The following is a 27,260-nucleotide window of genomic DNA, read 5'->3' on the forward strand; positions in this document are numbered from 1 at the left end:
ATTTGGTTTGGGGTAGTAACCGCCGTAACAAGCCAGCTACTCCCCGCTTTGTGAGTGCGAACCCTTTTTCTTCTCCCTTGCCGTTGAAGCAGAGAGCTCTGCTGGATGTGTGAAGTATCAGTTATTCTTCTCCCCTGTCGTTGAAGCAGAGAGCCATGCTGGATATGCATGGAAAGTGAAGTATCAGGCACATTTGGTTTGGGGTAGTAACCGCCGTAACAAGCCAGCTACTCCCCGCTTTGTGAGTGCAAACCCTTTTTCTTCTCCCTTGCCGTTGAAGCAGAGAGCTCTGCTGGATGTGTGAAGTATCAGTTATTCTTCTCCCCTGTCGTTGAAGCAGAGAGCTATGCTGTATATGCATTGAAAGTGAAGTATCAGACATATTTGGTTTGGGTTAGTAACCGCCGTAACAAGCCAGCTACTCCCCTCTTTGTGAGTGCAAATCCTTTTTTTCCATTTCCTCTTGCTGTTGAAGCTTAGAGCGATGTTGGAGTCACAGTAAGCATGTGTATGTTTATTGAATAAGGGTATTGTGTCCAGGCAGTAGCCATCATTCTGGCGAGTCACCCACTCTTCATTGGCGGCCTCTTGACTTTATGGATCCACAGTGTTTATCCCACGCCCCTTTGAAGTCTTTCACAGTTCTGGTCTTCACCACTTCCTCCGGAAGGGCATTCCAGGCATCCACCACCCTCTCCGTGAAGAAATACTTCCTGACATTGGTTCTGAATCTTCCTCCCTGGAGCCTCAAATCGTGACCCCTGGTTCTGCTGATTTTTTTCCTACGGAAAAGGTTTGTCGTTGTTTTTGGATCATTAAAACCTTTCAAGTATCTGAAAGTCTGTATCATATCACCTCTGCTCCTCCTTTCCTCCAGGGTGTACATATTTAGATTCTTCAATCTCTCCTCGTACGTCATCCGATGAAGATCCTCCACCTTCCTGGTCGCCCTTCTCTGTACCGCTTCCATCTTGTCTTTGTCTTTTTGTAGATACGGTCTCCAGAACTGAACACAGTACTCCAGGTGAGGCCTCACCAAGGACCTGTACAAGGGAATAATCACTTCCCTTTTCTTACTCGATATTCCTCTCTCTATGCAGCCCAGCATTCTTCTGGCTTTTGCTATTGCCTTGTCGCATTGTTTCGCTGTCTTCACATCATTAGACACTATCACCCCAAGGTCCCTCTCCTGCTCCGTGCACATCAGCCTTCCCCCCCCCCCCCCCCATCGAATACAGTTCATTCGGATTTCCACTCCCCATATGCATGACTTTGCACTTCTTGGCATTGAATCTCAGCTGCCATATCTTCGACCACTCTTCCAGTTTCCTTAGATCCCGTCTCATTCTCTCCACTCCTTCCGGCGTGTCCACTCTGTTGCAGATCTTAGTGTCGTCCGCAAAAAGACAAACCTTACCTTCTATCCCGTCCGCAATGTCGCTCACAAAGATATTGAACAGGACCGGTCCCAACACCGATCCTTGCGGTACACCACTTAAAACCGCTCTCTCTTCAGAGAAGGTTCCATTTACCATCACACATTGTCTTCTGTCCGTCAACCAATTTGCAATCCAGGTCACCACCTCGGCACTCACTCCCAAGCTTCTCGTTTTATTCACCAATCTCCTGTGCGGAACCGTGTCAAAAGCTTTGCTGAAATCCAAGTATATGATATCGAGCGCTCTTCCTCGATCCAATTCCTTGGTTACCCAGTCAAAAAAGTCAATCTGATTAGTCTGACAGGATCTTCCCCTGGTGAATCCATGCTGCCTCTGGTCCATCAATTCTCCAGACTGTAGATAGTTCACTATTCTCTCTTTCAGCAGTGACTCCATTACTTTTCCCACCACCGAAGTGAGGCTAACCGGTCTGTAGTTGCCTGCCTCCTCCCTGTTCCCACTCTTGTGAAGCGGGACCACCACCGCTCTTCTCCAATCACTCGGCACCACTCCCGTTTCTAGGGATCTATTGAACAGGTCACACAGCGGACCCACCAGAACATCTCTGAGCTCCCTCAATATCCTTGGATGAATCCCATCAGGCCCCATGGCTTTGTCCACTTTCAGGTTCTTTAGTTCTTCCCACACATTTTCTACTGTAAAAGGATTTTCATCTATTCCACTTCCCTCCAGTTTCTTGTTGTGTAGAGATGGTCCTTCTCCAGGGTCTTCTTTAGTGAACACAGAGCTGAAGTATTTGTTTAATATTTCTGCCATTTCATCGTCTCTCTCCACACATTGATCCATTGATTTAGGGAGGCCTAGAAGGAGGGCGCTGCAGTAATCAATTTTGGCGAACAACAAAGATTGGAGAACTGTCCTGAAGTCCTGGAAAAATAGGAGGGGTTTGATTCGTTTTAGAACCTGGAGTCTGTAGAAGCAGTCTTTGGTTGTGGTATTGACCATTTTCTTCAGGTTTAGGCGATTGTCAAGAATTACCCCGAGGTCTCTTACATGTTGATGGGTGAAATGTGTATTGTGGGTGGTCAGTGGGAGGAAGTTATCTTGGTTTGAGGAGATGAGGAGGAGCTCTGTCTTCGAGGCATTGAGGACCAGGTTTAAACTGTTGAGAAGGTTGGTAATGGATAGAAGGCAGTTGTTCCAGTGAGTGAGAGCTTTTGAGATGGATTCTGTTATAGGGATCAGAATCTGCACGTCGTCTGCATAGAGGTAGTGGATTAGATTGAGATCGGTTAGCAGTTGACAGAGGGGGAGGAGGTAGATGTTGAACAGCGTAGGAGATAAGGAAGATCCTTGTGGTACACCAAGTGGGGATTTTGTCAGGGGTGATTCTTTATTATTGATTTTGACTTTGAAGGTTCTATTGCAGAGGAAGGACTTGAACCAATTGTGGGCTGAACCGGAGATACCAATGTCTGGTACACGCTCCAGGAGGATGGAATGGTTGACGGTGTCAAATGCCACCGAGATGTCAAGCAGGACTAGTAAAAAGGAATGGCCCTTGTCTAGTCTCATCATAATATGGTCTGTAAGTGATATGAGGAGAGTTTCTGTGTTGTGTGATTTTCGGAAACCGTATTGTGATGGGTATAGGATGTTGTGTTCTTCTAGATATTCTGAAAGCTGGGTGTTTACCAGTTTCTCCGTTAGTTTGGCTAAGAAGGGGAGATTGGAGATGGGTCAGTAATTGGATAGTTCGTTGGGGTCCAGGTTGTGTTTCTTAAGGAGGGGTTTGAGGGAAGCGGTTTTTAGTCTGTCTGGGTAAGACCCTTGAGTTAGGAGGCAGTTTATGATACTTGTCAAGGGCCCAGAAATCGTGTTTGGGATGAGTAGCAAGAGTTTCGAAAGAATATTGTCTGCTGGGTGGCTGGTTGGTATCTGTCTTTTTAGAAGGGAGTCAATCTCCTTGGAGGAGATTGATTCAAAGTTGTTAAGCTTGGCTCTCGTGAGGGAGTGAGGATTCTTGCCTGAAGTGAGAGGTGTAGTTGTAGAAGGGAGGAGAGCGAGCGTATTCGAGATCATATGTGGCATCGTGAGCGGTTGGTGGCTGGCCACAGAACAGACTCAAGCTAGACTCTGGCTGTTTTCTCAAACTTTTTTGTTAATCACAGAAAAACTGTATTAAAAGTGGCTCTGCTTACTTTAGCAGTTTCAAAACAAAAGACAGCAGTATCGGCCTTCCCTAGGCCAGGCTTCTTATTTCCTTCTAAGGAGAACTCCCTTCCTGTCTGTGGCTTAAGATGGACCAAGCTAAATGCTTGGTCTTGGGTTATTAAGAAGGATCTAACACACACATTCCTCCAAACCCATTTTTAACAAATCTAAAGCCATCTTCTCTGCATCATTGCCTCATCCATGTGTTGAGGCTCTGGAGCCGTGTGTGTGGAATAGGGAGCATTTCTGAAAATGCTACCCTGGAGGTTCTTGGTTTCATCTTTCTACCAAAAATCATAAATTTGGTTTATTGAACCTCTGTCCCATATGTACCATGACAGCTGGCTCTTCCCCAGCACTATCTAAAAATCCTTTCTGATGGCGAGTGAAGTCCACCACCTTCTCACTAGGCAAGCAAGTTGACAAGGGAATCTCATGCCCATGAACCACTCTTCTATCTACATTTGGTCTTCTTTCAACTTTTAAATTGTGAAATACAATTTATCTGGGCTTCTGAGATAGTATGTTTACATAATCTCCTTTTAGTTTTCTTCTAATTTCCCTACTTTATCATAATTTTTGAAATTACATGCTACTGTAGTGGTTTTATTATCCTCTCAGGTAATTATATCAAAATTTCATTGCACTCTGATCACTATTGCCAAGTGGCTCCACCATCTTTATCCCTTGTACCAGGAGTCGTGTACCATTTAGAACTATATCTAAAGCGCTGCATATGTCGTGTAGCACTATAGAAATGTTAAGTAGTAAAGTAGATTCCCCCTCATTTCCAGGACCAGCTGCTCCATGAAGTTAAAGGCATTTAAAAACAAACTCTTTAGCATTTCCTAATGAGACATTCACCCAATCCATATTGGGATAATTGAAATCTCCCATTATGTTTCCACATTTAGTAGACTGTCTAATCTATTAGATTTCACAGTCTGTTTCACTATTCTAATCAACTGAGTGGTATTAAACCCCCTCTGCTATATTTTTCCCAATCACACATAGAATTTCTAACCATAGAGATTTCAGAGTGTTTGTTTCCCGCCAAATCTACATCCTACTTGATATGTTATCAATAACATATAGTACAACTTACCATTAGCTCAATCTATTCTGTCATTTACTTATGTTTTGCACCCTAGCACCAGTATCTCATTGTTTATCCTTTTTCCACCAGGTCTCTAAAATGCCTATTAGGTCTATACCTTCATTTATTTCCATACATTCTAACTCTGATTTTCTTTTTTTTAAACTTTTGGCAGATGCATATATAAGTTTTAAATTTATTCTTTTTATTGCTATTCACAATCTACTCTTTATTTTCATTTGATTTCAGGTAATCCAGAATAATTTCTTCCCTGTGAAGGCAGTCACTCAGGAGCATATAGTTTGGAATGAGATGTTGGCTTTCCTCCATAATTTAAAGACTGCTCTATCTTCTTTTAAAATGAAGGATCTAAATATATCATTTCCATAAAAGGCAATGTCCAGAAGATGATTCTTGGAAGATCACTTCAGAACACTTTTAGCCAACGCCTACTTTCAGGCGCCATTGCACAAACTATGGCTTTTGAGGAGAGGAAAACAGTCATATGCTGCTTCAGCAAAAAAATGGTCTATGAGAACATTGCTTCCAACATGGCAATTCTACTTTCTAGATTTATTTCAGGCTTCTATAATCTTCTGGACATTTGTGTCTACTAAATCTGGAAACACAGAAGGCATTTCTAACCATTAACAAGAATTACAGCTTGATAATCATGTCTGCTTTTAGATTGGTAATGCCTTCAACTGGAATGATACTTTTTAGCTATTCTCTTGATAGCTGAAATCTATATTGGGGGAATTAACTCAGGTCTTGATTTTGTTCTTTGGGAATCAGGTCTGATTGACCATGGTCTTATGGACAATGCATTTCTTGTCTGGAAAAGCCCTTTTTTTTTTTTTATAATGCTTTTAATATCACCTTTTGTCACTTTGTTTCTGTGTTTAACAGAAGTTCTGAGAGACTATACATCCCTAATTTCCAGATTTTCTGCTGAGAGCTACAGCCACTTTCTTGAAAAGGAACTTTGTGGAGGATATGCAAAATAAACTGTCTCCCTCCTGGACAGGCTACTCTTGCTCCTCATCCAAAATCTCAAAAGAATCCTCAGGAAAATAAATGGGTTTGAGGAGTTACCAGAGCTTCTAGTCTCAGAAGTAAGAGAGGACTTGCTTAGACATGTTTGCTTTTCAAACCCTCATTTGGTTGCCTGTCAAGGGGTTTTTGAAAAATGTGGGTTCTCTCAGTGTATGCAATTAAGCCAAAATGCTATTTCCTAATTTAGGGAAATCACTGCTCATTTGAAGTCCCATAGGTTCCCACATTTCCTCCCATGAGCCACCCATATCAGTTTGAGAAGTCTTTCCTGGATTATGTCTGCCTAAAGGAGAGTCCTTATACAGCAGACAGAAGAATCCTTGCTTCAGATCCCATAAGTATGGCTCTGCAGTCTGAGCAGTATCTCCCTCTCTGAGGGGGCTTGCCCATGTCTAACATTACCAAATCACCCGACTGCCTGCATCAACATACCCTGGTTTAAACAAGCAAAGGTGCTTCAATAGGCCTGTATCCTATGTATTTCATATTTAGCATCTCTATCTTGGTTTTATATATATATATTTTTTGGACAAATGGCATTCTCAGTCAACTCAGAAAGATACTCTCCAATGCAAGGAGAAAAAACTAAATCTCACTGGATCTACTCCTCCATACAGGGTATGATGCAAGTACCTATAAACTACAGCAAAAAAAAAAAAAAAAAAGGAATTCTTTTAAAGCCATAGTCCTTACTTTGGCTTTACTATATCTTCAATATTGAAGTAGAATTCCTAAGATGGAACTCATGACACCACAAGGGTCACCTGCACAAATCTGCAGAGGAGAGGACGACATCGTGCAGACCTCCCTCAGAGCGTTGCTGGCAGTACTCAAAGGCTTCACAGAATCAGTTTCACATAGCTAAGCACTGCTAAGCCAGCTGAACATGTGACTTTTTAAACTTTATTTTTTAAACTTTATTTTTTTAAAGGTTTCAGAGGCTATTGCCACTGAAGCTGAGCTACCATACTTTGAAAACTGCAAAATAGTGGAGAAGTACAGTGCAGCAGTAAGTGGATGGAGCCCAACCCTAGAAATCATATGGTCTGAAGATTTCCAGATGCTGCTGGTCTAATACACTCCCTGAGCGACAGTACCTATTATCACTAAACGTGGGGGAGCATAAAGGAATATGGGAATTATGCATTCAAAAACCCCAGGAACTGAGTCACTTCATCTCCATTTTTCCTCTAAATGGTGATCCTGCTGCGGCATAACATCAAGAGCAAGCAGCAGGATGTGAATGCTGAGCATCAAACACTCTCAAATAGCCTTTGTCTTCCGCTTCCACCCCACAGTCCTAATTTCCCCCCTCTGTATCCTGTTTCTTACCATCCAAGTTGTTGGCTGTGTTTAGAGCATGCAACATCTGTTCGCACCACTGAGTGAATCCATCCTGGGCCTTATTCACACCCTGGAACAGTTTCAGCACCTTCTCCTCTTCTTCTACCTTCTTATTCTGCCTGCTGCTGACACCTGTTGGCTTACTGAGAGGGAAAGAGAAAGAGAATGATATAACATTCCCTTAACTACTACAGACTGAGGGCGAAATAGCAAAGTTGCTTACCTGTAACAAGACTTAAGAAAGGTTGAGTAAAAAAAAAGACTGTTGAATGTATTAGTATTAAATGTTTTTTTGTTTAGGCCTTTTTATAAAAAATATTGTAACAAAACAAATAATTTTAGGATGTGTTTTTATACTGTCTGTATTGTTCTCTTTGTTTTACATTATAGAACTTTGTAAACCTGTATGACTTTTTTTTCCTAATACCGGTATAGAAATTTTTAATAAATAAAGACTTCTCTGAAGACAGCAGTAGGCTACGCAGCTGTGCTCAGTGCCAAATATATATCTATATATCTATATATATATATATAACTATTCCAGAGCTTTTTGAAAAGGTCTAAAGGCCAATACTGCATGTGCATGGAAGCTTCTGCACTGCTGTATTTTCATGGTTTCCCTCAATTAATACAGGTTTGACTGGGGAGAACAACTTCAAAAAGGGAAGATGGATGGGTGGATTTGTGTGACTGGTGGATTGTCTTCAGAGAATACATATTACAGATAAGCAGTTTGCTTTCTTGGAAGACAAGCAGATTCACTGAATCACACAAGTAGGATATCCTAGCTAAGGGAAAAAAAACCTGGGGGAGGGGAAACAATAATACAGGTGATGAGTGGGAAATATTTTTGTTGGGCAAAAAGCAGAGTTGCTTACCTGTAACAGGTATCCTCTGAGGCTAACAGGATGTCAGTTCTTACATGTGGGTATCATCAGATGGAACCTGGTTCGAAAGTTTGACTTCAAAGCTTCTAAAAACTTTGAACATGTCCACCAGGCATGTGCAGTCCTGCCCATGTCACTGCATCCCACGCAGGGCCCCTCAGACTATGAGAAAACGAAAGACTTGAAGAAACCAACTTGAAGATGACGATATTGTGAGAACTGACATCCTGCTGTCCTCTGAGAACACCTATTACAGGTAAGCAACTCTTTCTCCGAAAACAAGCAGGATGACAGTCTTCACACATGAGGAATCCCTAGCTACAGATTGCCCTGAAAAAAGGAGAGGAAAATTACAAAAAAAAATGCCAACAGCAATAGGCCAACTGATTATTATTTAAAATTTATAAATCAGCCCAGAACCAAAATAACAGGCCCTAGGAAGGATGGAGTTTGGATCTACATCTTAAAGACTCGGGAGGACAGACTGGCCAAACCTATGGTCAAGTCGGGATTCCCTGTTCAAACAATAGTGTGACGTGAATGTGTGAAGAGAATTCCATTTCACAGCCTTGCAGATCTTCTCCATGGAAAGTCTTAGGTGGGTTATCAATTCCACCAATGATTCTGATGCTTAGAGCCTTGACATGCCCCACTGGCCTGGGCGTAACAGAAGGAGATATAATCTGCCAGGCAATTCCAGGCTTATTGGTGTCAAACAAAACAAAATGTTGGGTGGAATTTCTAAGGGTTTTAGTCTGCTCCAGATAGAAAGCCAAAGTTCACTTGCAATCCAAACTGTGCAATGCTCATTCACCTTTGTGGACATGTGGTAAAAGTGTTGGAAGGACAATTGACTGGTTATGGTGGAAGTTTGACACTTCCTTAGGCAGAACCACCCTATTGCTGGAAAACGTAGTGTGAGTGGCTAAGTCACTAGGGCCTGAAGTTCATTGACTGTATGCCGAAGTAACTGCCACCAAATTGATGTCCTTCCAGGTCAGATATTTCAGGTCAAAGGAGTCCAGAGTCTCAAAGGGAGCTTTGGTCAGCTGGATCAATATCACAGTGAGGTCCGGTGATACAGCGAGAAGCTTGATTGGAGGTGTCAACTGAAGCAAATCCTGCATGAAATGGATAACAAGAGACTGTATGGAGATGGATTTACCTTCTGCATGGTGGTGATGAACCCTGAGCTGTTTTTTTAAACCAGATTCGGAGAGATGTAGAAGGTACTCAAGCAATTTTTGTGTGGAACAGGAGAAAGCATTTAGGGTCTTTCCCTCAGACCACATGGCAAACCTCCTCAATTTCAAACCACAGGATTTCTTTGTAGAATTCTTCTTGGAAGCCAGAAAAATATGAGACATTCTCAGACAAATTCAAGATTGCAAGCTGTGAGGGTCAGACCCAATGTTGAGGTGTCATGTCAGCTCTTGATCTTGAGTGATGAGTGTTGGGGAATTTACTAACTTTATTGGAAGCCTCATGGACATTTCCTACAAGAGTAGAAATTAAATCCATTTTGGCCAAAAGGAATCTATGAGGATCATAGTTCAGTCTCTTGAGTTTCAGCAAGGTCTTTCCCACCAGAGGAACTGAAGAATATGTGTTCAGAAGACCCCAACCCCCTTCCAGGGAGAAGGCATCAGAGGTTAGTTTGCTGTGTACCCCTCTTCTGCAGCACAAGTTTGGGACCTTCCCTGTTCAGAGGAGATGCAAACAGATTTACTATGGACTATATGGTTTGCTACCTCCTTGTACAAGGACCACTGATGGTATTCTAGGATCCAACTCAATCTGTCCATTAGGACATTCTCCTTGCCCACCAGATAAATATCTGAGAATTATTCCATGTGAAATGACCCAGTGTCATATCTGTACATAACATCATAAATTGCCATGCTAGATCAGACCAAGGGTATATTAAGACCAGCATCCTGTTTCCAACAGAGGCCAAACCAGGCTACAAGAACCGGCAAGTACCCAAACACTAAGATCATCCCATGCTACTGATGCAAGTAATAGCAGAAGCCATTCCCTAAGTCAACTTGAGTAATAGCAGTTAATGGACTTCTACTCCAAGACCCAAGAGATGTGATCCTATTCCTCCCCGACTGTTGATGCACAACATAAATACCCGATTGTCCACATATTACTGCCTTTAGCTAGAAAAAAATGTATCTGATGAAACTTTTCATGGGTACAAAGCCTTTCCATATGAGCTCCCCAGCCCAGGTTGAACACATTTGTCATTAGGATAATTTGTATTGGTGCAATCTGGACGGGAACTCCCTTGGCTAGATTGGAATTAGTCACCAGGACATAGGAGTCCCTCAAAGCTGAGTGAAGAGGATGCTGTTTCAGAGATTTCTATTTATACTTAATATCCTACCATATCAGTTTAGCAAGACTGTCCAAATAGGCTTAGTGTTAAAAATACAACATATCCTTAGTGGCTTCATTCCACTGAGATCTTAGGGTCCATTGGGCTCTTCGCATGGAGTAACATGGCCCAATGTTGAAGTCTGCTGATTCATTCTCTCCACAGTGGGTATCTTGATAATCCTTTCCTGTGTGAGAAAGGCTTTTACCCGAAATGTCTAGCAGAGCTCTTACAAATTCTATTGACATGACGGGCTCAGGTGGGATTTAATTGATAAAGAATCCTAACAACTTCAGCACCTGGATAGTTTTGTCCATTGATTCTGCAGCACTTCCTTGAGATGTACCCTTGATCAACCAATTGTCTAGGTTGGGAAAAACTTGCACCTCCAATTTGCATAGATTGCAAAGGCATTCTGTTTACCAACACATGAGAAAGATTTGCATGCATGGCCTGTATTGTATGCAAATCTATCATGAAAACCTGGCCTGTTTGTGGCATTTGAGGACTGAAGTTGGCCATCACTGCTCTAGGGTGTCATGCTGCTCTGGAGGGAGCTGTTTTTACACCACCTTGACATCCTTCAGAATGTTTTCATGTACTGGAACATGAACAGCTGATAGAAGGCTTTGCGGGCATTTATTTATCTTTTTTTATATTCTGCTTTTCGCATTTTTTTTAAGCACTTCAAAGCAGATTACATTCAGGTACTGGAGGTATTTTCCTATCTCCAGAGGGCTTACAATCTAAGTTTGTACCTGATGCAATAGAGGGTAAAGTACTTGCTCAAGCATTGTGCATGCTCCCCAATAAACCTTCATTCTAAGGGTATCATGAGCATCCTTACCAAAGGGCACCAAGGAATGGGTTCTAGACTTCTGCACCTTTTTGAGCGTGGATTCGACCACAAATGTTTAGTGTGGAGCTGGAGGTTTTTTTTTGTTTCTTTTTAACTTGTGAACCTTTGACACAATATATCGCTTCTATCTTCTAGTTAAAAGAGCCACAGAAAGAAGGGTCTCCCACATTCTTATCTGAGTCTTCTGGAGGATCTCTTGGATGAGCACTGCCACAAGATCCTTGGGACAGTCCATGAACTGGAGAATGTCACGCATCATGGCACAGGACTCTTTCCCCTTCTGCAACTCAAATGGAATGGCATTTGCCATCACCTTCAGTGAAGGAAAGGTCCCCTGGAGGAGACTTTCTCCTTTCCTGTAGAGGAGAGATGTCAGGAACAGATGTCAGGAGATGTCGGGAACTTGAGGCACCACTAGGTGCCTCAGGTTTCTCCAGAAGGTGCTGAACATCAGCTTGTATTGACACCATTGCCGGTACACTGATAATCTGCATCTTATGCTCCAGGGCCTCCTTGATCTTTCTGTCCCGTTTTTCCTTAAAATATCTGATACCAGCACAGACTGGAAAGCAGGAGGGGATGCTACATCTTCCTGAGACACAAGAGTTAAATCTGTGGCTAACAACTGGACCCTTGGAGGCTGATGTGATTCCCAGAACCATAATGAGGATGAACTCTCCCTCCCTACAGGAACACTTTAGGGGATTCACAGTTGCTGCCAGAATATCCCCACTCCAAGCATTGTGCATCAACTGAGACTGATATTGATACTTTTTAGCCTTCTCCCGATGCACATCATTCGAACTCCATAAATCCAACACTGAAGAAGTGGAACCCTGTGCTTTCTTCAGGTGGTAGGAGGAAGACAACAGCCTTTCTCTACAGTCATTCCTGGAGCTCAGTATCAAGAGGGATCGATGTTTTCCTGAAGTTAAAGCACTGCCAGCAGTCGCTGCAGCTCCTGGGTCCCTTAATGTTGATGCCGCCGATGTCAATTATCTGAACTTAAGTCTCCTAAAGAGCTTTTCCATGAGCTCCAGCTGAGAACATTGTCTAGAGTCACTATCTCATACAGGGACCAACCTGAGATGTCATGGCGGGACCCCAAAGAAAGCAGACATTTATCATGGGGATCTGTGATAAACATGATGCATTTGGACAGGAGGCACTTGACAAAGCTGCTGGCTTTCATTTCCTTCTCATAAATCAGATGAAAAATCAGCAAGATGATAGTAGGTCAAAAACCTGACCAATGCTGCACTACAACTGATTTTTAAAAAAGGAAAACTTATGACCTGCTTGAAAAAAAAAAAACAACCTACCTAAGGACACTAGAGGGTGGAAAAACAACCTGCGGGGTTCCACAAAGACAGTTCCCAAGGTTCCAAACAAAATGTTTCCACTGTAGCAGCTGAAAGATGAACTGCAACCTGCAGGCTCAATGGAAAAGATGGGACTGAGAGGCCCCGCATATGACTTGATGTGGGCAGGGCTACAAATACCCAGTGAGGTATGTATAAAGCTTTTAAAGTTTTGATATCAAAGTTCTATGCCAGGCTTCATCTAATGCCACGCCATTTGTAAGGACTGCCATTCTGCTTGCCCTTGGAGAAGTCTGGTATAAGGTGGATAACTCACTATGATCTAGGACTTGAAGGGCAATGATGGTCACCAAAAGCTCACAAGAATCCAGAGAAGGGGTAGGTAACTCTGGTCCTTGAAAGCCACAAATGGGTCTGGCTTCAGGACATCCACAGTGAATATGCATGAGATATATTTGTGTACAATAGAGGCAGGCATGCAAACATCTCTCAAGCATATTCATTGTGGATATCCTGAAAACCAGACCTGTATGCAGCACTTGGAGACTGGAGTTGCCTTTCTCTCAAAGGGAGCTTTCATCAGTTGGGTAAGAACCTCAGTGATGTTCCACAGTACTGCATGTGGCTGATGGAAGGTTTAAATTAAAGCAAATTCCGCATAAATTTAATAACTAAACGGTCATATAGAGATGCAGCTCTCCTTTACATGCTGGTGATTATGGACCAGTTACATTGAGGTGAACCTTAACTAAGCTCATTTTAGGCCAGATTTTGAAAGATATAAGAAGTTTGATGCTTTTTATTATGGTCTTCTTTACAGAAGACAGAATGAGTTCAAATACCTTTTAAGATACACCACAGTATCTTACTACCTCTGTCAACACTCAGGCTTTGAAGTAATGTTAGAGTGGAGCAAAGGTCCCTCATTCTGAGTGATCAGCGTTAAGAATATACCCAGTTTGATCAGTTTTTGCAGGTACAAGTCCCAGGGAAGTAGAAACTAGATACATCTTGGCCAAAATGTAATATGAGCATCCTATTTCGTTCCTGAATTTTATTAATGTTGTGGCCACTGGAGTTATAGGAGGATCTGTCCCTCACTGAATAAGACATATGCCACTAGCTTGCCTGGAGCAGAAAATTCAAACCTGCCTACTCAGGGCTGTCACAAACAGATCTCAGGTGTTCCAATTCAAAGATTGCCATAATCCCGATCTAGAGAACATTTTTGGGGTGTGGAGGTGTGAGGTCTTAGTTGACAAAATGAGCGTCTGCCAGAATGTTCTCTTTTTGTGCAAGGTATGTGATTCTTAGAAGTGTCTCATGAAAGATGACCCAGTTCCACATCTTGACAGCTCCTCAATATGGAAAGATGAAGCCTGTTCCTCCCTGCTTGTTCATGTAGAACATGACCAACTCATTGCTGATTGCACAAGGATTATTTTAAAGGTCAACTCATTTCTGAAAGCCTTCAAAAGTATTCAGAACCGCTTGCTGCTCAGATTAACATGCAACCTTTTTTCCTAGAACTAGAGAGATCATGGGCCATGACTGTAAAAGCTGCTGTAAGTGGGTTTCCTAATTCAGGTTGGAGACATCTGTAGTTAGTACCATTTGGTGAGCAGGAATTTGGAAGGACAAACCTAGAGTCAAATTTGAATGCCAGTGTCACCAAGATAGGGAATCTGAGCTCTTCTGCAACACAGATGCTCTCCTTCAGTCCTTGCGTGGCTTAATTCCACTAGGATTTCAGAGTCCTCTGAGCTTGTCTCAAATGGAGATGTGCAATGGGAGTGATATGAACTGTGGAAGCCATGAACTCCAGCTTTCTCAACATGTACTAAGCTACTATCTGATTTCTTAGAATTATTCCTTTCATTGCAGCTATATTTTGCGCCTTTTAGGTGGGACAATATGCCATAGCTTGTGTTTATTTAGCACAGCTTTTATAAATTCCAATCGAGACTGGATCTGAGGTAAGTGATGACCAACCCTAGTGACTGCAGCACACACACGGTGTTGCGCATGGATGTCTGTCCCTGCACTATATTGTGTTTCTGACCTGTAAATCATCTGAGCAGGGAAACACATGAATCATGTTGCATAGAACTACTGCAGTGATAGACATTTCATTAACACTCATGGAGTTGATCCTAGTACAACAGGATTATGTGATCGTTGAGATGATGTTTCCCAACTACAAATATGAAATACTTTCTATAAGTAGATTTATCTCTGTGTGAGTATATACTTCCTGCAAAATCAGAGAACACAGCCAGTCTCCTTTGTTAATTTTTCCAAATGAAGAGAGGTGAATAATGGAGTGCATCAGTACTGGGACCAATGTTATTTAACATATTAATTAATGATCTTGCAAAGAGAACAAGCAAGGTGATCAAATTTGCTGACATAAAATTATTCAAAATAGTTAAAACACAAGCTTATTCTGAGGAATTGCAGGAGTACCTTGTGAGACTGGGGAATTAGGTATTTAAATGGCAGATAAAATGTAATGTAAACAAGTGCAAAGTAACGCATACAGAGAAAAGAATTCTACCTATAAGTACACATCGCTGGGTTCCATATTAGGAGTTACCACTCAGCAAATGAATTTTGGAGTCATTGTGGACAATACAGTGAAATCTTCAGCTCGGTGTATGGCAGTGACCAAAATAGCTAATAGAATACCAGGAATTATTCAGAAAGGAATAAAAAACAAAACTGGAAATAATAATGCCTCTGCTGCGAACACACCTCTACCCTCTACCACTGTGTGTAGTTCTGGTCGCCACATCTCGGAAAAGTTATAGCAGAATTCGAAAAGGTACAGAGAAGGGCACAAAAGATGATTAAGGGGATAAAATGACTTCTCTATGAAGAAGGGTTAAATGAGTTAGGGCTCATCAGCTAGAAGAAGAGGTAACAGAGGAGATAAGAAATTATGCGAAATGTGGAACAAGTTAATAGGGAATGGTTATTTACACTTTCAAGTAGTACTAGAATTAGGAGACATGTCATTAAACTGGTTGCAAATTTAAAACAGATTTCAGTCAAACTATGGAATTTATTGCCAGAGAATGTGGTTAAGGGTAGTAGTATAACTGAGTTTAAAAAAAAAAAAAAGGTTTGGACTGTTTCCATAATCAATTATTTGCTGGATATTTATAAAAAAAATACCCACGTCTGGGAGTGAAAAACATAGAATGGACTTTCCTACTAGGATCTGCTGAATACTTCCAACTGATCCAGACTGGCCACTCTCATAGACAGGATACCAGGCTTGATGGATCATTATTCTGACCCGGCATGGCACTTGTGGTCTTATGGAATTATGGTGCTCAGGAAAATCTTGAACTTTTCATTTTCAGGAATTTAGTCAAGATCTTTAGAGTCAAAATGGGACCATCTCCTATAGGTTTTTTTTTTTGTGAAACAGTAACTGGACTAAACTTCTTGTCCTTTCTCCAGTGGTGGAACAGGTTTGTCCCTCTGGTCTATAGGAAAGAGGATTTCTGACTTGAGTTGGTCCTGGTGCTCACTGAGCATGTAACTTTCCTGGGCACACATGATTTGGAGAAGTTCCAACAGATGTTCTCTGTAGTCATCTCTTAACTACCCAAATGCACAGCTGTCAAAACTTACAACAGGGCAATAGCTTATAAAAACCTCAGCCCTGCTGAAGGGAGGCTCTCCTGAACTGAGACCAGAATACTGATTATCTGCTCTGGATTCAATCAAAAACACTGCCTTGATTTTGACCAGTGGCTCACACTAGCAAAGCCTAAAGACCCGCTCTCTTTGGCAAGTGGAACCTGGGAGGCTTTTCTTTCGAGGGAAAATTGGTTTCCAAGGTGGCCCACTAGATAACCACTGTGAATTCAGAAATGGCAGTGGTTAGGGTTTGATCAGTATTGTGAGGCCCTTCATAGAATCCACTAACTTCTTGATGTTGTCTCTGAAGAGATTACTCCCACTGCATGGCATATCAGTGAGCCTTTCTTGCCCATATTCTCTAATGCCTGAAACCCACAACCATGCAAGTCTGTGGGTATTAATGCTCATGGCAAGGGCTCTTGATGCTGTCTCAAAAACATCAGAGGTTGAATAGACAAAGTGCTTTTAGCACTTCAGCAGTTTCTATCAGGTTGAGGAACTCTTCTTGTTTCTCTTAAAGGAAAACTGGATGAATTCCTGTGCTCCTTCTATGATATTGTGTAAGTACTGCATCATACAGATTTGTAGGATGCTGTTCAGGACTGCAGCACAATATTAAGAGAATATTATGTTTCTTCCCAAAACATTCAAGAATTTGAGCATCCAGTCTCAGGTGAACCAGGTCATGAGTTCTTGCTTTGTTGGCTTTTTTCAGGGCATATTTGAAAATTAGACTCTTATATGGCAGATGGGACTTACCAAATCTTTTGGCTGCTTGGATACTAATTACTGTCTGCCTCCTTGCCAACAGGAAGTTTCCCACATTGTCTTCTTAAAATTCTGATAGAGAAGAGAAGAGTGGACAGACATTGCCACCAATTCTCAAGAGGCATCTGGGTATTTGAGGAAGCCAAGAAGAGGTGCCCTGTGATCACCCACTATCTGTAACTCAAAAGGTATGGCAGTCACCTTTTGAACAAAAACAGGGGAAGGACAAATCCTCAGTGGGAGATCTGTTCCCTGCCTGTGGCAGAGATAGCCCTGAAGGCAGGTCACAAGAACATTCTTTTCTGCAATAAAAAAAATCTTCTGACGTATAAAGAAAGTCATAGAACTCCTCAGACTCTGATACAGAAAAAATATTCCGAATGGTTGTCTGAGAGGGAGCCAAAGACATAAGAATCTGAGGGTTGTCTCTTCAGGCAAAGGAGCAGGATGGCAGGAGAGGTTTCCTGCATTAAATCCTCTCTATTCTGTCTGACCTGGTGTTGAAACAGACTCCAAGTACTGAACTTGCATGCTTGACATAGAGAGGTGGTCATTCAGATTAAGAGATATCAAAATCCTTGACGGTGGAACTTCAATGGACTTGGGTGCATTGAGCAAGCACTTTCTCAATTATTCTGTCCAATTCTACCTCAAAGAATACAGATGACAGTACCAGTGTTGCCCTAGTAAGATAAACTTTCTCTATGGCTTTTTGGAGGTCAGTGCCAAAGGCTACAATCTCAGAAAACTGATGCAGCACATATTAGGATGGGAGGTTAAGCTCATCTCCAGAAGTCCCCCGTTATCACCATGCTCTTGGAGCCATGTGCCAAAGTGTTGCTATGCTTGAGTGTCTGGATTCCTTGTCTCGTCTTAAGCAGGAGGAATGAAACTTGTCTCAGCTATTGGGTCTATCCTCCAAATAAGAGCTGAACAGTTCGAGAGCCCTTTTGACACAGACTTGGTATCAACACTCAGTGCAGCTCTCTGATCTCTGTGTGTCTAGCCTTTTGTTCAAGTTTTGTAAAGTTGGGCTTTTTCTTTTCTGCAAGATAAGCAAACAACTTCACCAAAGCAACATCTGTGCACAGATACTGCAACCTAAGGCATTTGGCCTTGCCCGAGACGCTCATAAACTTTGATGATCATCAATGGAAATCTTATGTTCATACTTGGGCCAGAACTTGAAAGCGCTGGTCTGTTTCTCTAACATGGTGAGGAAAACAGATGAAGCAATCAAAAGAAGAAATATTGTCTTAAAAAAAGATGACCGAATAACTTGAAACAATTTGAATGAACAGACTGCTAGCATCCTTTGATAAGGAAAAAGAAACTATCCTGTATGCCCAGCAGCAGATAAAGCAAAGTTGCTTACCTGTAACATGTGTTTTCCGAGGACAGCAGGATGTTCGTCCTCAAACATGGGTGACATCATCAGATGGAGCACTGATGCAGAAAACTTATGTCTATAGAACTTTGACTAGGCACACTGAGCACCAGGCGTCCACGCAGGGTTGCTTCTCCAGTCTTGTAACACAGTATTATAATTAAAATAAAAAATAGGAGAAATCCAAATCCGTGGGGTGGTGAGTGGGTTTCAAGAGGACTAACAACCTGCTGTCCTCTGAGAACACCTGTTACAGGTAAGAAACTCTACTTTCTCCAAGGACAAGCAGGATGGTAGTCCTCACACATGGGTGAATCCCTAGCTACAGGCTGCTCCCCAACACAAAAGAGGACCAACAGACGACACCCAAACAGGTGCCAACAGGCACAACAACAGTGGTGTTGGTAACAGAAGAGGGAGATAGTCTGAACCCAAACAACGGACCCTAGGCGGGGAGATCTGGGTTCTACACCTCAAACAGATTCTGAAGGACAGACTGTACGAACCTACTGTTGCGCCGGCCATCCCTATCCAGACAATAGTGAGATGTAAATGTTTGGCGAGAACTCCACGACACAGCCTTGCAAATCTCCTCCATGGGAACTGCTCACAAGTGGGCCATAGACACTGCCATGATTAACAGAATGAGCTCCAAGATGGAGTCCCGCCTGACATAACAGAAGGAGATGCAATCTGCTAGCCAACCTATTCCTGTCAAAAGAAATAAAAAGTTGGGTGGACTGTCTATGGATTTCTGTCCGCTCCAGGTAGAAGACTAAAGCTTGCTTGCAGTCCAAACTGTGTAGTGTTTGTTCGCTTTGATGCAAATGGGGCCTGGGAAAGAATGTTGGCAGGATGGTGGACTGGTTAAGATGGAAATCTGTCACCAACTTAGCCAGGAACTTGGGGTGCGTACGCAAGACCACCCTGTCGTGATAAAAGTGTTATGTGGATAAGTCATTAAGGCCTGGGCTTGCTGACTTTGCGCGCTGAAGAGACCGCCACCAAAAATATGACCTTCCAGGTCAGGTACTTCAGGTCACAAGTGCGCCGTGGCTCAAAAGGAGTTTTCATCAGCTGAGCTAACACTACGTTGAGGTCCCAAGATACAACAGGAGGCCTTAGAGGAGGCTTCAATTGAAGCAGGCCCCATATGAATCGTACCACTATAGGCTGTACAGAGATGGGTGTACCATCTCTACCTTGGTGGTATGTACCAATTGCTCTGAGATGTCCTCTAACAGAGTTTGTTTTTAAGGCAGCTTCTAATAGGTGTAGAAAGTAAACAAGGAGTTTTAATGTGGGGCAGGAGAACGGATCTAGTGCCTTCTAATCACACCACAATGGACAAGCTCTAAGAAAACTAAAAAGTCATGGGATAGGAGGTGATGTCCTTTTGTGGATTGCAAGTTGGTTAAAAGACAGGAAACACAGAGTAGGATTAAATGGTCAGTTTTCACAGTGGAAAAAGGTAAACAGTGGAGTGCCTCAAGGATCTGTACTTGGACCAGTGCTTTTTAATATATTTATAAATGATCTGGAAAGGAGTACGAGTGAGGTGATCAAATTTGTGGATAACACAAAATTATGCAGAGTAGTTTAATCTCAAGCAGATTTTGATGAATTGCAGGAGGATCTTGCGAGGCTGGAAGATTGGGCTTCCAAATGGCAGATGAAATTTAATGTGGACAAGTGCAAAGTGATACACATAGGGAAAAATAACCCTTGCTATAGTTAAATAATGTTAGGTTCTATCTTAGGATTTACCACCCAGGAAAGAGATCTAGGCATCATAGTAGATAATCCATTGAAATTGTTGGCCCAGTGTGCTGTGGCGATCAAAATAGCAAACAAAGTTAGGAATTATTAAGAAGACAATGGAAAATAAAATGGAGGATGTCATAATGCCTCTGTATCGCTCCATGGTGAGACTGCACCTTGAATACTGTGTGCAATTCTGGTCACAGCAACTCAAAAAGGATATAGCTGCACTGGAGAAAGTGCAGAGAAGGGCGACCAAACTATTAAGGGGCAAGGAATGGCTGCCCTTATGAGAAAAGGCTAAAGAAGTTTAGGACTGTTCAGTGTGGAAGAGAGACAACTGAGGGGGGATATGATAGAAGTCTACAAAATCATGAAGAACAAGTTAATGAAAATCCGTTATTTACCCTCTCAGATAATAGAAGGACCAGGGGGCACTCCATGAAGTTGTCAAGTAGCTCATTTAAAACAAATCGAAGAAAATGTTTTCACTCAGCACATAGTTAAGTTCTGGAATTCACTGCCAGAGAATGTGGTTACAGCAGTTAGTGTAACTGGGTTTAAAAAAAGTCTGGATAAGTTCCTAGAGGATAAAGCCATAGACTGCTATGAAGGTAATTAATAAGCAATAGTAGTTTGTGATCTAATGTTTGGGTACTTGAAAGGTATTTGTGACTTGGATTAGCCACTGTAGGAAACATGATACTGGGCTTGATGGACCCTTGGTCTGACCCAGTATGACATATCTTATGTTCTTATGAAAACCTCCTCCACTTCAGTTCATAGGACTTTCTAGTGGAAGGTGTTCTAGAAGCTACCATGTCCCGAGACACATCCTCAGAGATCAAGCACTGCAGTATTAACCTCTCAATATCTAGGCTATGAGAGACATGACTTTCAGTTGGAATGCCGCAACCTGCCTCAATCTTGCATGATAAGATCTGGGGAAGTCCCCAGACTGATCAGTCTCCGAATGGACAACTTCCATAGGAGTGGAAACCAGAACTGTTTCGGCCAATGAGGGGCTATGAGAATCACAGTCCCCTTGTCCTCGCGAAGCTTCAAGAGAGTCATTGCCACTAAGGGAATCGGAGGATATGTGTACAGAAGACCTTTGCCCCAATGATGGGCAATGGCATCCAAGGCTGGTTTGCATCTGACCTGTACAGGGAGCAGAACTGAGGCACCTTCCTGTTGCAAGGGGCCACGAACATATTATGTCTAGGCCTCTCCATTCGCTACCCTCTGGTTCAGGGATCACTTGTTGGTTCTGAAGGCTCGATTCAACCTCTCCAGTACTATGTTCTCCATCCTGGCCAGATACTTGGCCCTAAGTACCATCCTGTGGGACAGGGCCTGCAACAAGATCTGAACCACTTCCTGACACATGAGGTATGATCCCACGATTCCCTGCTTGTTGACATACCAGATGGCTACTTGGTTGTCGGTTTGGATCAAGACAACTTTGTTGGACAGCTGATCTCTGAAAGCCCATAGCGTGTACCTGATCACCCAAAGTTCCAGTAAGTTGATTTGACAAGAGCATTCCTGAGCGGACTAGAGACCCTGGGTGCTGAGCCCATCTACATGAGCTCCCCACCCCAGGGTGAAAGCATCCATGGTTAGGACAATTTGGGTAGGGGGACTTTGAAAAGAGATCCCCAGTTCCAGATTTGAAAGTATCCGCTACTAGGACAATGAGTCCCAGAGCAACGGGGTGACTCGGATGCAATCCTGGAGGCTCTGAGAGGCCTAGGGCTACTGTGATGTCAGGATCCATTGGGCTCTATGCATGTGTAAACGTGCCATGCGAGTGACTTGTATCATTAAGGCCAACAGTCTCAACATGTGCCAAGCTGACACCTGCTGGCTCTGCCGTGATGGTTGTCAAGATGATGGCCCTCTGACAAGGCAGGAAGGCCTTGGCCTGAACCATGTCTAGCAGGGCTCCTATGAAATCTAATTGAATTGACTGGCTGGGATGGGACTTCGGGTAGTCGAGAACAAACCCTACTGACTCCAACACCCGGATGGTCAAGCCATGGACCTGGCAGCCCCTGCCTGAGATGTGCTCTTGACAAACCAATTGTACAGATAAGGGAAAATGTGCACTCCCAGCCTGCGGAAGTGCGCAGCTGCCACCACAGCCAGGCATTTTGTGAAGACATGTGTGAAGATGCTAGTCTGAATGGTAAAACCTGGTACTGGAAGTTCTGTTTTCCCATCACAAATTGGAGATACTTCCTGTGACCACGGAAAATCTTGATGTGAATGTATGTGTCCTTTAGATCAAGGGAGCAGTCCCCTTTTTGTAAAAGTGGTCTAAAGGTGCCTAGGGAAACCATCTTGAACTTTTCTTTTTTTTTTTTTTTAGTAACTTGGTCAAAGCCCTTAGAGGTCTAGGATGGGACGGAGTCCTCCTGTTCTCTTTGGAATCATGTAGTACTTGGAGTAGAATCCCTGTCTTCTTTGCTCTGGTGGTACGGGCTTGACTGACCTGGCCGTTAAGAGGGAGGAGTGCTCAGTTAGCAATATCTTCTGGGGTGCTACCGGCCTCCAATTTGGTGGGACACCCAATAGATTCAATTGGTACCCTTGACGGATGATAGAAAGAACCAACTGGTCTGAAGTTATACTGGGCCATTGGTTTGCGAATAACTGCAGCCTACCTCCGACCGGAGGATCCAATGTCCCTGTTATGGGCGACTGGCCTATGCTCCCTACGACCCAGTCAAAACCCCATCCCTAGAGTTGACTAAGGTGCCGGCTGGAGTTTGGGGGCTCTCTGCTGCCTGGGACGGTCACAGGAGCCCTGATGGTGTTGACAGGAGCAAGGGGGTGGAGAATAGTACTTCCTTTGGCGAAAGAAAGACTTCCTTTGTCCCTGTCTCGATGGCCTCCTACAAAAGGATGACTGGTTTGGAATGCTGGCAGAGAAGGTTTTATGGTGGTCCTGAAATTGGGCCTCAGTGCCTCTCACCCTATCTCCGAAGAAATTCTCCTCAGTACACAGCAATTTAGTGAGTTGTTCCTGTACCTCTTAGTTGGAGTTCCAAGGCCCACAGCCATGCCATTCTGTGGGCACTGATTCTTGCTGCAAAGACTTTTGGTGCAGTCTTGAAAACATTGTAGGTTGCTCAGACCTCGTGTTTCCCACACTCCAGGCTCTTATGCACCAGTGAAATGAGGGTGTTCTGCTGCTGTTGAGGCAGCTGCTTGGCCATCTCCTGCAACTGCTTCCGGATGTCCCACGAGTTCTAGCTCATGTAGAGCTGGTAGGCCGCAATGCAGGTAATGAGCAAGGCGCCTTGAAACACCTTCCTCCCAAGAGCATCCATCATTCTGTGGTCCTTCCCCGGGGAGTGCCAAGGAATGAGTCTGAGAATTGTTTGGTCCTCTTGAGGGCGGATTCGACCACCATCAACTGGTGGGGCAGCTGATGCTTATTGAATCCAGGAGCCTTCTGGATGAGGTAGACCCCATCTGCATTCTTATTAACAGGAAGCACTGTGAGGGGTGTTCCCATATCCTCAGCAGAAGCTCCTTAAGGATCTCATGCACCAAGACAGTCACGATCTTCTTAGGAGGCTCCATAAACTGGAGGATCTCAAGCATTTTGTGCCTGGCATCTTCCTCTGTTAACAACTGAAACGGGATGGCTGCTACCATCACCCTCACAAACCCTGTGAAGGTCAAGTCCTCCGATGGAGAATTCCTTTGCTCCTCTGGAGGAGAAGAGTCTGATGGGAAACTGTCGAAGCTCTCATCTGAGGACTCTGAAGCATCATCCCTGAGGGGACATAGGTTTCCTCATCCTCACTGTAAGCTACAGGGGATGGGGCCCTAGGTGCTCATTCTTCATACAGAGGTGTAGGCACTGGTAAAGTGGATGGAAGACTGCACGCCTCAGCCGGCCTAGGTGGAGCTTCCACTTTGGAGGAACTGGCAATGGCCACCATATCAGTAGGGGGAGGCTTTGGTGCCCCACCAGGTACCAATGCTGTCCTGGGAACCAACGCCAGCTGGGTGGGGAACGGACCAATGAGCACGCTGAGCTTCTCCAGCACCAGTACGAGGACTGGCAGCACTGGGTCCAGTGCTGTTGGTGCCAGAGGATCGAAACCCTACAACACCCAAATGCTTGAGGAGGAGCTGGACTCTGTTCCAGCTCCTCCTCAAGCATTGCCAATGCCAACACCAACTGGAAGGAAGGAGGGATGGCCAGATCTTCTTCGGACCTGCGAGGTGGATTGGTGACTGGTATCAGGATCGGTCGCAGAATCTCGGCACAGATGAAGGACTGACTCTCCTCGCCATAAGGTCACTTTGGGGGTATTGCGGCATGAGCCGGTGCATCCCCGTGCCCAGTACCGTGCATCGCCAGGGACCAGTGCTGATGCTTCTTCAGCTTCCCTCGATGCTTGGCCTGGGCCTTCCCTGGTGTTGAGGCAGATGACAAGGAACTCGACATCCTCGGGCTGGAAGAGATTGATGGTAGTCTGTCTCTGGTGCCCCTATCCGCCGAAGGCACCGGGTCCCATCAGTGCAGCTCCCAGGTCCATCGATGCTTATACTAATGGTTCAAACTCCTTCGACCCGAAGAGCTGCTCAATCTTGTCGAGTCAAACAGACATCCCTTCGGGGTCATTTGCGTGCATAGGTGGCAACCCCAGACGTCATGTAATGCTCCCAGGCAGAGGACACATATCTTATGCGGATCAGTGATGGACATGGTCTCGGGGCACTGGGGGCATCGCCTAAAACTGTAGGAGGCCATGTTGGGACAAAACAAAAGGGGTGCAAATCAAAAATGATGGCAACATGTGTAGATAGCTGGTGGCACCAAAGCAACGCCACTGTGGGGAATTGACCTTGAAAATAAAAAAAAACCTTACCAGAATCACTGAAAACCCTGACTAGTAACATTATGGGGAGGCACAGAGAGGGACCCAGCAATGGAACATCAAGAAAAAAAAAAAGAAAAATGTGAGGAAAAAGGAAAGTTTTCCACAAGGCCAAAAACAGCCAAAAGTGAGCTCATTCACACCGCAAGGCTTACAGCTCTGCGGAAAAAGAAAGACTTGAGAGGGATCCCGTGTGGACACGTGGTATATGGCATGCTGGTCATGCTTAGTGTGCCTAGTCAAAGTTCTAGAAACTCTGACATAAGTTTTCCTCATCGGGGCTCACCTATGTATAAGGACTACCATTTTGCTTGTCCTCAGAGAATGAAAAATATGACGAATCTTAAGGAAGTACCGAACATTCTAAAAGGCTATAGGATTTTGGGGAAGAAAGTAAACAGAACTGCAAAATCAGTGTGGCTGCCGAGGAAGTGCACGTCAGTCGTCTCTGGTGATTGGTGAATGAAAACTAAGGAGACACAAGGCCGCAGTAGCATGGGAACTCCCACACATGTGCAATAAAGGCCTTTTAGTCTTTCCAGAAAATCATGGAATAGTTGTCAGTTTGGTGTGTGATTCACTTATGTGAGTAGGTGAATCTGCTTGTCTTCACAGAATACTACATGTCCTCCAAAGCTATGAGTGTCAGCAACACCCATAGGTTTACTAGGACTCAGAGGAAAAAGGAATAGATATGAAGAAGTCTTGGTAAATTGGTGGCAACACTGAAAATTGATGGTGCTTTAAATGTTATCCCAAAATAAGACTGTGCCATGGCGTAAAATTTATCAAGATTGCAGTAAATCTTCAGGCCTCTGCCAAAAACAGGAAAATTTCTATGATCATGATTTTTATTTCTCTCATCCTATCCTCAGCCTTGATTTGACAGTCAACTAACTATAACGGATCAACTTGATTGTTATGATGAATTCTTTGACCTTTTGAGTTTCCCTATTCGGCTGTGTGCATTTCCTGTTGAAGAATCATCTGCTGACAGCCAAGAAAGCTCTATCTTTTACCCAGTACTGTTCTCCATTTCTAATCTCAGAGGCAACTCATTTCATCCTTCAAATTCAGTTGTACATCTTGATATATGCAGTAATCCTACATTTTATAACCTAACCATTTTCCTTGATCAAGTCAGCTCCTTATGGCTTCAAAGTTCTTGCAACTAAATGCTTCAAAGACCGACATTTCTAGACTTGGAAAATAATCTTATCACTTGCCATTCTATATCTTTACTCTTCCCTCTCATCTCTGACCTCACACTTGCTGCCTATATTCATAATTAGTATTAGCCTGGATTCAGAACAAGGCTCCCATAACTGGCTATATCTATATATGCCTTTCATCATTTATGTACTATTTATCCAAGTATGCCAACTTCTTTTCCTGTTGATTCTTACTCTGTTTCACTTTTTTATGGCTCATTTATTACAATTCTCTATTCAAAGTTATGTAATACATATGTGCAGAGTAGTGCTGTTTTTATAAAGAGGACCAAACCATCTCAGACCGTGGACAAACCCACTAGTTCCCAGTTTCTTTTATGGTCCTATTCAAAACTTTCCTACTTGTTTCCCAGGTTTCTTCACAAACTTGCATCTATTTCCTTAACCTATTTCTATTTACCAATTTACGAATGCACAATTCAGTCAAAGCTGGTGATAATCTTGTTCAAATAATGCATCCTGTTTTGGAATGATTTATCAAAATCTCTTCTGACCAGAACTTTTCCTTTCTTTAAACCTTCTCATTATAATTTGTTCAGTTATACTGCACACCATATGTGATTAAGTAAGTTCAACTAATTCTGTATAAAAGATATGATATAAGCACGACATCCCAAAATATAATTGTGTGATAATCTATGGGAGCTGAGCACGTTGTGTGCAAAGAAGCATGTGCAAGTCCTACCTGAAGCTTGCATTGCTCTTATTTTTGTTAGCCGAGTTTCGAGGACCCACGTCTTTCACTGCATCGTCCCAGAATCCCATATTGGAATTCTTGCTGTCAGCACTGCTCCAAATGCTGCTCACAATATCCGATGCCCACTGGCTGGTAGGACTTGTGTTTATGGATCCCCAGACAGAGTTCCCAATGCTGCTGTGCAGATTTGAATGCTGTTGGGAAAGAGCAGCAAAGTATAGGTTAGATAGGTCTGTCTAGCAGGCAACACCAGGGGATCTAGGAGGTTGGCTGTTCAAGCAGCAGCAATACTAGTA

General features: G+C 43.3%; 1 protein-coding gene across 8 annotated transcripts in view; it reads right to left on the reverse strand.

Annotated features, from left to right (window-relative positions):
- The window catches only part of GIGYF2 (GRB10 interacting GYF protein 2), a 444,297-nt gene that overhangs the window by 49,540 nt on the left and 367,497 nt on the right, over window positions 1-27,260 (reverse strand). For 7 of the 8 annotated variants that reach the window (XR_003858723.1, XM_029616693.1, XM_029616694.1 and 4 more), the window contains 2 exons: window positions 26,953-27,158; window positions 7,099-7,253 (listed from right to left, as the gene is read on the reverse strand). Coding sequence is in view for 6 of the 8 variants with exons in the window: in XM_029616693.1 (XP_029472553.1) it covers window positions 7,099-7,253; window positions 26,953-27,158 (361 nt within the window). In the remaining 2 variants the exon portion in view is untranslated. The remainder of the gene's footprint in view (window positions 1-7,098; window positions 7,254-26,952; window positions 27,159-27,260) is intronic. The other variant, XR_003858724.1, reaches the window with a different exon arrangement.

This window comes from Rhinatrema bivittatum, chromosome 9 (assembly GCF_901001135.1).
Source record: "Rhinatrema bivittatum chromosome 9, aRhiBiv1.1, whole genome shotgun sequence".
Classification (NCBI taxonomy): domain Eukaryota; kingdom Metazoa; phylum Chordata; class Amphibia; order Gymnophiona; family Rhinatrematidae; genus Rhinatrema; species Rhinatrema bivittatum.